This window comes from Neolamprologus multifasciatus, chromosome 14 (assembly GCF_963576455.1).
Source record: "Neolamprologus multifasciatus chromosome 14, fNeoMul1.2, whole genome shotgun sequence".
NCBI classification, from domain to species: domain Eukaryota; kingdom Metazoa; phylum Chordata; class Actinopteri; order Cichliformes; family Cichlidae; genus Neolamprologus; species Neolamprologus multifasciatus.
In genome coordinates this window covers 25,851,186-25,862,591 of record NC_140452.1, presented here as the reverse complement: position 1 = coordinate 25,862,591, position 11,406 = coordinate 25,851,186, and the positions used below count along the sequence as shown (strand labels likewise).

The window sequence follows — 11,406 nt, the reverse complement described above, 5'->3', positions numbered from 1 at the left end:
TCTCTAAAAACCTTAAGCACAACACGGTAACAGTTTGATTCAAGCAAATGTATTTTTTAAAGAAAAAAAAAAGATTATACATTAAATCAGCATATTCAAATAAAAATGTAAACTTTCACACAACATTCAACTGTTTATTCATGTATCCTGGTTTCCAATTGCACTTCTAAACAGATATAGCCTGGGTTATTCTCGTCATGCAACGGCTCCCTCTGCTGTAAAAGAAAGCTCTGACAGGCTGTGAAAACAGACTCTTCCTGCTAACAGATAATAAAAAATATAATAATGTGCAAATAATATGCATATAATGTGACGAGGAAAAAAAGAAACCTGAGCATTAGTGTCGGATCTAGAAAGCTTCTTCCTCCTAACACCTTGCTTACTTCACAGAAGCTGGTCATGGGGTCTGTGTGCAATTTCCCCTCAAAACACTGACAAATCATCTGCGAGGTTCACGACGTGCTCCTCAGTCGTGGCAGTGCGGCGTAAAGCTTTTCTCCTGGACACTCTGTGTTTCCCAGATCTCTGTGTCCATACAGGTCAAACCCAGGCTGTAGAAATCCTGCGGAAACTCCAGACTGCAGCAGCTGTTTCACCGCAACGACTGCTTTTTCACTCGGCGTCTCATCTGCAATGAAAACAAGAAGTAGCTTTATCATTATATGGAGAATAATGTGCAATATCCAATGTGTGTGTGTGCTTGTTGTATTTAAATTACCCTGCTTTTATGATCTTTTCCTATGATACAAGGTGCGGTTACTAAACAAAGATTAATGTTTGTATTGCACAAACAGGCCCAGCCTTATCATTTTATGTCTACACCCTGAACAACATGCTCTTGTATATGATGCACACAAAATAAGGAGTGCTTACTGTTGAAATTCCCCATGAAGGCAATTCCCAGTGAGTCACTGTTGTGGTCTTTGGCATGTGCGCCCATCACGCCCCAGCCACGACCCTCGAACACAGTCCCATCTCCAGCAACAATAAAACTAAACATTGAAGAAGTACAGGTAAGCTTTGATAACAAAACCAAACATTTGCACACAGTTCTTGTGCACTAACAGAGGAACTCACTTGTATCCAATATCATCAAACTTTCTGTCTTTCATGTGGTATCTCTGAATACTGACAAGGCTGGCTTTGCACTCAGCCAGGCCTTTGCAGCTTGGGTAGGCAGTGTGGTGTATAACAACTCTTCGGGCAGGTCCTTTCAGAGCCTTGGTTTGTTTGGCAGCGGCTGCTCCCCACTCTTGCCTTGAAACAATGCTCACTGAAACAGATTGAAATCAACCAAATTGATATTCAGCATTCAAAAAAGAAAATCTAATTAGTAAACCAGAAACAATCCTTAGTGCAAAGCTGTCTGTTTCCATACCTTGTCGGTCCATGGCGTCCCACAAAGCAGACTAACTCGTGGCACGTAGTGCAGCTCCTTTATCAAAGAGCCTGTTTCAAGGGGTGTGGTTTTGGGAAGTACACCTATTATGTACTTAATGAGCACGAGTCATTTTCCCACTAGTTTTACCAGCTGAGCAATAATTTACAGTTGCCCAACAAGATGTCTGGAATATACGTGCTTAAAAAAGAAGGAAGTACAACACAGTATTTCCTGAATGTTGCACAGCTAGAGAAAACCTCTGATTTTTCACACGGATCAGGCATAACTACTAACTAACATTACAAAATCAGTAGCACGGAGGAAAAAAGACAAGCCGTGTCATGATCTTCAAATTTAGGATTAGTCTGAAAACTGAGAAAGTCCATGAAGTGTCACTGGTGCTTTAAGAAATTGACTTGACTCATCAAAAATGACTCACGTTTACTTGTTAATGTAATGTATTAGATGCATATTTCCCAGTTGGACTGAGAGCAGACCTGTAGCTACAGCTCGGGTCTAAAGTTTGTATCCACTCATCAAACTTCAGACTGCAAATTACCCTCTAAATCCAAAACTTGCCATGAATTTCATGGGAATTTTGGGGATTTGAATGACTTCTTTGAACTGTTCTTTTTCCAGGGTGGAATGATTGTACAGCATTTATCTTTAATTACTTTAAAACAACAACAACCTATGATTTCTGTCCACAACAAGACTGTGGACAGAAATCACTACCAAAGATGAACACACTTGATATATATATATATATATATATATATATATATATATATACACACACACACATATATATGCATACATACATACATATACACATACATACATATATACACATATATATATACATATGTATGTATGTATGTATATATATATATATATATATATATATATATATATATATATATATATATATATGTATAACATAATGGGTAAAACCACATGGAGTTTGTAACCAAATAACAAGACGTGTACATTATCAAATTCTTATCAAAGTTGCCGACTGTACATTTATTTGGCTCATCCCTGCTGCGAATATGTTCAGCATTAAGCGAATGAGTCAGCGACAGTCTCAAGACATTTTGTGAATATTGGGGATGTGCACTGGTTACATGTGATTTGTGGTCTAAATTTTCAGCTGTGTCACAAAGAGAATGTGACTCAAAGGAAAACACACAACCAGTCTTGTGTTTCATGGTTTTAACCCCCACTAATCATTAACAGTCTAGGCTGGAAACAGGAAGTGAATATCTATACCGACTTCTCTACTTGGAAGTCAGTTGGTTTGATTTGAAGGTGAGCTTGTGTGCATGAGTTGGCAAGGTTTCCCGGCCTATAGTTAAAAATATTTAGGAGCATTATCTGATCACTGATTCTTGCTATTCTTAAAAACCCCAGAAATACTGATTGAGTGACTCAGACCAAATAAGGAATAATTCATTAAAAACAAACAACCCTCTAATGACTCTTTTATATTAACTGTTGTATCCTGGTTTTACATTTATGTGTTACTTAGTCTTGATATAACCTTAATTATGTAACAAAATAACTATTATTATACAAAATATTCTCAAAATGTACTCAGAGATGGAGTGCATGAAGAGTTTCACAATTATTAAGACTCAAGAGATATTTGAAAACATGTTTTAATCTAACAATACACATTTGAAAATGACAAGCGCTAAAAAAAGCACAACAGCAAAACTGATGACATTATATTCACAACATGGTGACAGATATGAGTGTCCATAACAATAACAGAGGGGTCAGCAATGCTGCTATTTTATAAAGCCAAATGCATTCACTGTAGACACAGACCCAGATTGATACTGTACGAGTGCTGACAGCAACAGCATAGAAGCAAGTGCTAGACCTCTTTATTATCAGAAGGCTTCACTCTGTCCACCGGTGTCCACAGTGAGGCGCCGTGCACACGTAGTACAGTCGCATAGCATCCTGTGTGGGGCAACACAAAAAAATGTGTCAGTCAAAACAAATGATCTGTGTAGGGAATGTAACTCATCTTTAATTTTTTTTTAATAAATACCTCTCTCAAATATATATTTTGGATTAATAATGTGGTGCCTCCTGAAAAGCAGGGGCTAAGAAGAATGTATTAGCAGGGCAATTGTAGCTTGTGCAGATCTAGAGAAAGCAAAGGTTGCAATTACCTCAGCCTTCATACTGTGAGACTGGAAGAACACTGCCTCCTTGTGACCACATCTGAGAAGAGAAATGGTGAAAGAAAAAACGTTATAAAAGTGTTACCACCATCAGAGCCACAACATCTCATTCCACAGTCCATTAAAGTTGAAATGGCTTGTGGAAACCTACAATGACCACCAACAGTTTATTTCAGGGCAGGCTGAACCTTTATCCAGATTTCCTCCGTCTACTGTGGCCGTCTAAATAATTACTTGATATACAGTATGTTAGTGTGCCTCAAGGAGACATAAAGTAATTATAAAATGTAGACACACGAGAGCAGGGATGCGGTTAAATATAATGCTTTTACGCTGAGACCCCAGTGATGTAATCTATGCTCCATCCGTTTTGCATGACCATACACTCAGTTAGTCTCACTGATTGGTGACTATGTGCACCAATAAGTTACAATACATGCAGATTAAACAACGCTCTGCTGCTTAAATAAGCAAGTATGCTGTGTCAGTAATTATTGACTCTACACTTATTTTTAGAACTACACATTTCACTTACTACTTAGAAAGTGTATTGGTAACAATGCAGTTTTGCAAATCAATGATGCCTTTTAATAAATATTTTGCAGTAGAAGCACTTAGGAATTACAGACCTTTAAAAAAACCAAAACAACAACAAAACATAATTACTCCAAAATTGGATAAGCATTTTTGCAGCCAGGTGGTCAATTATACAGTCAGAACTAAAGTGGAAGATCATGAGATTATTATCATGAATGTAAATACAGAGGTTTCACAAAATGGTCTAAACCACTGATTACACTCAAAAAGCCAGATTAGATTTTGCCACACGCTCTAAAAGAGCCCACTCACATCAGGGCAAAAAATATCTGGACACATGAAACCAAAATGAATTTGTACCAGAATGACGGGAAGAGAAAAGTAGTATCTCATGACTTGAAGTATATCACATTATTTGTCAAACACGGTGGAGGCAGTGTTATGGCATGGGCATGTATAGCTGCTAGTGGAACTGGATCACTGCAATTTATTGATTAAGCAAACAAGGCTATAGTCTCTGCTCAGATTCAGCTGAATCCTGAAAAACTGATTGGACAGCACTTCAGAACGGAAATGGATAATGAACCAAAATACTCTTAAAAACATCAACAGGAGGTGAAGCATGGGCGCTGAGGGAGGTCAGTAGGTATGGTAAAACTTACTTAGGGCAGGGGTGGTCTTCTGTTCTTGGCAGTGTTGGGTCCTGAGATACATCAGCGATGATTTGTGTGAGTTCACTGGAAAAAAAAAAATGGAAGCATGAGGTTTAGAGCTCATCGACTGACATGACCTATGAATGCAATCTAAAATTCTAGTACTGTGCGCACTACAAAAGGAAGACCACATGCAAAAAATGCTAATGTTTTTTCCTAAAGATTAGCCATTCAGTATGTGTGAGCACACATAAAAACACTGCTTTGTACTGTCTGAAATTGTACACAGAAAATCTTTTGTACATATTTGGAAAAATCAATCAAATCTGTGTGGCTGAATGGGTCTACACAGCGCATTTAACCCTAGATGTCATAACCATTTTGGTTGCTTTTAGAAGTGCTGCAGTGATTGAATAGGAAGTTATCGCCCACTTTAATGTGTGACTCAGTCTGCAATGAAAAATGACGAATTATTCAAATTGAGGAAATAAAACCTTTGCTAATTTATGTTGTATTGTGGTTACTTACTCAACCTCATGGGTGATTTTATTGACGTAGATACAGCTGTTGTCTGCCTCTTGTTGGTAGTCACAGTTCCTGCACTGTTTGAGATAAAGATATTTTTTTGTTAAAGAGCAGGACATTCAGTACAATGATTACAGACTTATTGTGGTACTCTTATTGTATCACAACAATCTTCCTTAAAACCTTTCCATTACATATGGTTTTACAATGTTTTATACAATACATTACAATAAAATGTATGTCTTAAATCAGCGGTCGTTTGGAGTTGTTTGATACCGGGCCGCGAGAGTTGAGGCTCGGGTGTGAAATTTAGGGTTTTCAGGGTTTTTATCGTTAACTTGGTTTCCCCGGATCTTTTCCCGTGTTGTAGTTGTGTGTCTTATTTTGAAAGAAATATTTACACGTTACCATAGCGACCAGAGAGCATTAAGGGGCAGAGAGGAGGACGTTACTCTCAATGCTGTTGGCCCATTTCAGGAGGACGCTGCTAATGAAGTTACACAATTACACAGTGAATCCGCATTTATTATTATATTTACAAAAAACCCCACTTTTGTGTCATTTTATTTGTTGTATTTATCCGCAACACCTTAAAGGCCGATCTGTGAAAATATTGTCTGATATTAAACCGGTCCGTGGAGCAGTAAAGGTTGGTGATCGCTGTCTTAAATAACTATTTGTCAGTCCGGAGTTTCTCTGTCCACTTAGGTCAGTATTTATCATCTATGTAACCACTTGGGGTACCTTAAGGTTCTGTATTAGGTCCCATTTTATTTTTCATTATACATTTCTTTTTTTGGAACCCATTTTTAAAACGTACAGCATCGACTTTCATTGCTTTGCAGATAACTAGCTTGTATTTGGGCTCTGGTAGTACTGTCTAAGTGATGTTCAATCATAGATGGAGATAAACTTGTCAAACCTGAACAAAAACGAACCAGAATTTTTTTTTATTTTTGGGCATCCCAATCATTAAGATGGAAAGGAGAGCTCCATCAGTCTTTGAGCTTTTTACTGTCACCTGGTTTCAAGGAATCTTGGTGTGATATTTGACTGTGCTTTTAGATCTGCTGTTAAGACAAGCCTTTTTCAATGAGGGCTCCTTGGTAAGGTGAAGGCGCACCTCCCTCCACATGACGTTGTTTTTTTTGTTTCAACCCAATTATATTTACTGTTTCCCAGTGCTGGACAATACCTGGCACCCACTCCATGACATGGCCAGTCACAGGAGAATGTTTAGTTAGAGACTGAGATTACCCAAATGCACCACTGAACAACAGAGGAAACTAGGGGTGGGTTCTGATAATCGATTTATCGATTAAAATCGACTCTGGCTTGGATAACGTGATATCGATTCATTAAAATCCTGACTCGATTTTTTTAATATTAATTTATTTTGCCCAAAACGCCAGAATCTCAGGTTTAACCTCACAAAATTTCAAGAACCACCAAACAGCTAAAACAGTAACTGAGAGCAGGAACACAGATTCTGCACAAAGATGTAAACACAAAGCGCAGACCCGCCGATGGATCAGAATCAGTGAGATGTCGCCTTTTTCACCCGACGGCACGGACACGGTCGGGGCTGAAAGCCGACAGCTCGCTGATTCTGATGTTTCGGCGAGTCCGTGCTTTGTGTTTATGCCCTTTTTGCGCTGATTCTAAAGCTGTTAGTTTGATCTCTCTCCAAACAATATTGACCGAACCAGCAGCAAAAGAACATCCAAACTACGCTTCACAAAAACATCGTCATGAATTCCCTATTAGTTTTGCTGTTTTTGCTTCCACCACACTTCATGCACAGCTCTCTCTCTCTCGCTTTCTCTGTGTACTTCAAGAACAGTTTCCCGTCTAAAAATCTGTTTTCTGCATTATTCGCTTGCTTGTTACGCACAAGTCTACCGTTGTTTACAGCGCTGTCGGCCGCTGTTTTTTCCCCTTTACTTACTTCCGAAAAGAAAGCCTCATTTCTGCTGTTCAGTGGGTTTCTGAACAAATGTAAACTTTTTAAAATTATGCAAAATGCAAAACGCTCAGCTGTGTCTTTAAAACCTCTGTAACTTCAGAGGTAATGTTCATATGATGGTTAATGGTTTTCTTTCGTTTTTGATGTACTGCAGAATATTTTTATAAAATCCCAGGCCAGGAAAAATCACCTTCATGTTTTTCTGTGTTTTATCTTCAGCTAATTTGGCACAAAGGCATCTGCTGTGATGCTTACACCTTTGATAAAGTCTTGCGAGTGTCAGCTTCCTTTTTATAGATACAAAAATATGTAAATGTACTGATCTGAATTATAATATTTCTGACTGTCTGAAGCAAAATTTCCCAGATTTAAATTGAATCGAATCGAATTGAATCGAATCGTGGATCGAATCGATTCGGGACCTTGTGAATCAGAATCGAATCGATTCTAGAAATCAGTGACAATACCCAGCCCTAGAGGAAATTACTCCTGCCTGTACAACTCCTCCAACTAATGTACAGTACACCGTGCAATAGTTACATCCTCTACAGTGAAAATAACAAAGTTTTACAGCTGTTTTGCAGCATTTAATATTCTGTAATTCTGTAATATTCTGGATTTTTATAATTGAGCTATTTGTAATATTAGAGCTATTTCTTATATTTTGTAATATATCAAATTATTTAATTTAGTTTAGTCTCACATAAAACACCAGCAACTGCAACAATAATATGCAATAATCAGCCCAGCATTATCACAACCTTTAGAAAAAAAATCCCAACACCAAGATCGTAGACATCAGTTTTCAAGTAGATCAAACAGGGTTCCAAAGTTTTATAAAACATTGGACTTTTGAACGTGATATGAACATAAGATATTCTGACAGCAAGAGACTAGGCCCATCTCTGTTTTCAGCCTCGATGTATTTTTCACTTCTAATCAAACACTAGATCAGTACGTTTGCAGCTTATGACAACACCAAACACAATGAGTTAGGGTACTAATTTCTGCCTTGCATTTCAAGCAAAAGACTGGGGTTGAAACTATGTCCATGGTTGAGATTATTCTGTGTAAAATCTGTAATTGCATTGGTTTGGGATGATTACAAACAAACTGATAAAGTTAAATATTTTCATACACCTTTCCACTCACTACTATTGACCATGACAGAAAGGTTCCTTTCCCTTTCATCTCTAAGTGAGTGATGCTTTATATATATATATATATATATATATATATATATATATATTTATATTGTTTTGTTTTTCTTTTTTTCTACATCTGATGTCTACATCACTTTGGTCAACTAGTTTTTAATGTGCTATAAACTCTGATTGTATTCACCGATTGTAACATAAGGGGTGTAAAATAAGCAAACTAAGGAAAATTAAAATTAAAGCTGTCATTTTAACCATTCGTTTTATAATCCGGACTGTTAGAAGAGTGTTGCCGTATCGTGGATTAGCTAACTATAAAGAAAGTAGCACTAATACTTGTTGGTTAACACACACGTGAGGAGCACAAACTTACGGCATACAGCAGGATGCGGTTCTCCTTGTCTTCTTTAGGATACAACATGTTGTTACTGGAAGACAAAGCCAAGTGGTTAATGGGTTTTCATTTCAATTATGCGTACGTATTCCTTCAGTTCATACAATATTATGTTAATGTGCTTCTAGCTTATTTTAGCTAGCCGGCTACGTCAACGTATACGTCCTCTAAAACAGACAAACGCTCACCATTCTTGACAAAACCGTATGCCAACAAATCCCGGCTCGTACGTCCCACCGTCTAAATCCATCGGAGAAACGATTTATTGTGGACAAAAGTAATGAACTCAATTAATTTCAAATGTTGTTAATGTCTACCGCCTCACTCCTCAAGTTTAAAAACAGACCGTATGCGCATGCGTAAACGATTTTGGCTCTGCCTTTTTTCCAAATAGCGCCTACAAATGGCTGGAGGACAGAATAGGCATTGATACACAAGATGCACAGAAGTGAAGCAATGCATGTACAAGCGAAGGGTTTAAATTGCTTACTTAATTTTGCATGTGTCTAGGTTAGATGAGTGAACCCAGTAGACTTATTTTAAAAACATCACACATTTTCCACTCCTTCTGGTTATTGTTGCATTATCATAGTGTGTTTACCTTACAATATAAAGCACCTCGGGGCGAATGTTATTGTGATTTGGTGCTGCAGTATATAAAGAAAGTTGAACTGAACAAAAAAAAGGAAAAAGAATTGCTCTAATGTTTTTTTTTGTATTGTGCAAGTGTGTGTTGTCACCAAGCAATTCCATCCTCTCCTCCAAATTTGGTAACTAGTGTCTAAGAAACAAAGCAAAGCAACAACAAAAAGTTGACGACAATGATGCTAGACTCAAAGTTTGTAAATCAACCCACAAATTGAGTGCGTAAACTCATAGTCACTACATCTATCTCTTTAAACAGCCTGTGGTAAGAACAGCTTTCACACAGACCAGTCATCATAAAAACACAGAAAACCCAAACTACATTTGTTCATAACCAATCCTATTCAAACCTTCAAGATTCATGTCGCACTGGCTTAAATGACTGGTCTTGATGTTATTTTGGTCCTCATCTGTGTGGTACTAGCTCCGTGTAATATAAAGACAAACCCAGTCAAAATCTAATTGACATTTTGACACTAATGTCACTAATCCGAATTAACCTTGGTTAAGTCAGTCATTATCGTCAGGCACACAGATGGCCCTGATATTGTGCTCAGCCAATTAGCACTGCCGTGTCTTGTTGGACACTTGAAGAAAACAGAGCTATTATTACAATGTTATTAACCCATTATTGCCTCGTGTAACATATTTGATACATACAGTTTTTAAAAAGGTTTTTAAATTGTTTTTTTTTTTTTTAGACTTTTACATAATCAGTGTAACCTTTTCCCCCTGTAAGCACAGATAAATTGCATAATACATTTTAAGCTATAAATTGCCTAAAAAATGCCGGATGTAGCAAATATGACTTTTAAATTGTCAGAAGATTCAATAAATGTTCCATTTAAAAAAAAAAATAGTTGAGCAAATATAAAACACATAAAACTTTTAGACATTTTATTTTGCACAACCTAATCAAATTATTTTAATATCTGTGTGCATTTTGTTGCAAGCGTAGCAATGAGACCCAAATTCAAATTGACAGCAGAGTTGGAAATTATAAAGCACTGTATCTTTTTTTTTTAAGGCTCGGAAAGAGAACTGATTTACATTTAAGCAAAGCAAGCAAGCAAACGCTCCTATGCTATGAGTTGGAGACCTTTATATTAAAGATGTCCCTTCACTTTGACATACAGAGCCAAAAAAAAAAAGAAAAGAAAAGTGAGTGTTTAGAGCAGTCTAAAGCTTAAGTTTTGGCTCGTGTATGTTTGCCAAGTGCTGACTTCATTAGCTGTAACCAGCTTGGCCATGTTCAATATGAGCACCCACCACTGCAACAGACATATGATATAAAATAAAGAAAAGCATGGTGTGTCCATTTTTAAAACAAATGAATCTGAGTTGGAGACGGTATAACTGACACTCGAGTTAATAGGGGAAGTACTGTCCTGATTACGGAGGAGTCTCAGCTGTGACATCACGGGTGGAGTTCCCTGAACTAAAAATTCATCCAGGTTCTAGAGAAGAAGGATGCCTTTCATGTTGCGCAGACTCCTTTCCTTCCTCGTCCCATATCTATCCTATTGACTTAGGCTGCAAAGGGGATTAAACACTAATGTTACTAGTGTGCTGCCTGTTTTGCAATACTTGCTGCCTGTTATATATATATATACACTGTATCTCCTTCCCACCCCCGAGCCCTTGATCCCTGGGCTAATTCCATGAATCGTCCAAATCTAAATCCACTGATGGAGCAACGACACACACAGAGTCATGATGGGGAAACAGACAGAATGGTAGGGATAGAAAGGATTTCATAATAAAACATGCAAATGCATGTCCTTCTCATGTGCAGTTGTGGCCATGGCAAGTTGATTTAAACATCCGCCAACAGCACGACCACAGGCCATCTGTGTGCCCTTTGTATGTTTCTGTCCAGATGCACCAGCGACCCAGTGTGCCAACTCATCAGAGGGGACTGTCAAGCCTGCCTGACGTCACCCATGCAGC

General features: G+C 37.8%; 2 protein-coding genes across 2 annotated transcripts; both read right to left on the bottom strand.

The window, feature by feature from the left end:
* Positions 1–33: 33 nt before the first annotated feature.
* Positions 34–2,152, bottom strand: pglyrp5 (peptidoglycan recognition protein 5). The gene is made up of 4 exons (XM_085131625.1): positions 1,379–2,152; positions 1,078–1,273; positions 874–992; positions 34–628 (listed from the first exon to the last, which is right to left on the bottom strand). Exons 1-4 carry the CDS (start codon positions 1,389–1,391, stop codon positions 453–455), a joined length of 504 nt encoding a protein of 167 aa, XP_084987751.1. The 5' UTR covers positions 1,392–2,152; the 3' UTR covers positions 34–452.
* Positions 2,153–3,026: 874 nt separating this feature from the next.
* Positions 3,027–9,186, bottom strand: polr2i (RNA polymerase II subunit I). Its single transcript, XM_085130724.1, has 6 exons — positions 9,000–9,186; positions 8,791–8,845; positions 5,298–5,371; positions 4,779–4,853; positions 3,568–3,619; positions 3,027–3,352 (listed from the first exon to the last, which is right to left on the bottom strand). The coding sequence occupies exons 1-6, from the start codon at positions 9,059–9,061 to the stop codon at positions 3,290–3,292; spliced, it is 381 nt and encodes a 126-aa protein (XP_084986850.1). The 5' UTR covers positions 9,062–9,186; the 3' UTR covers positions 3,027–3,289.
* Between the last annotated feature and the right edge of the window lie 2,220 nt (positions 9,187–11,406).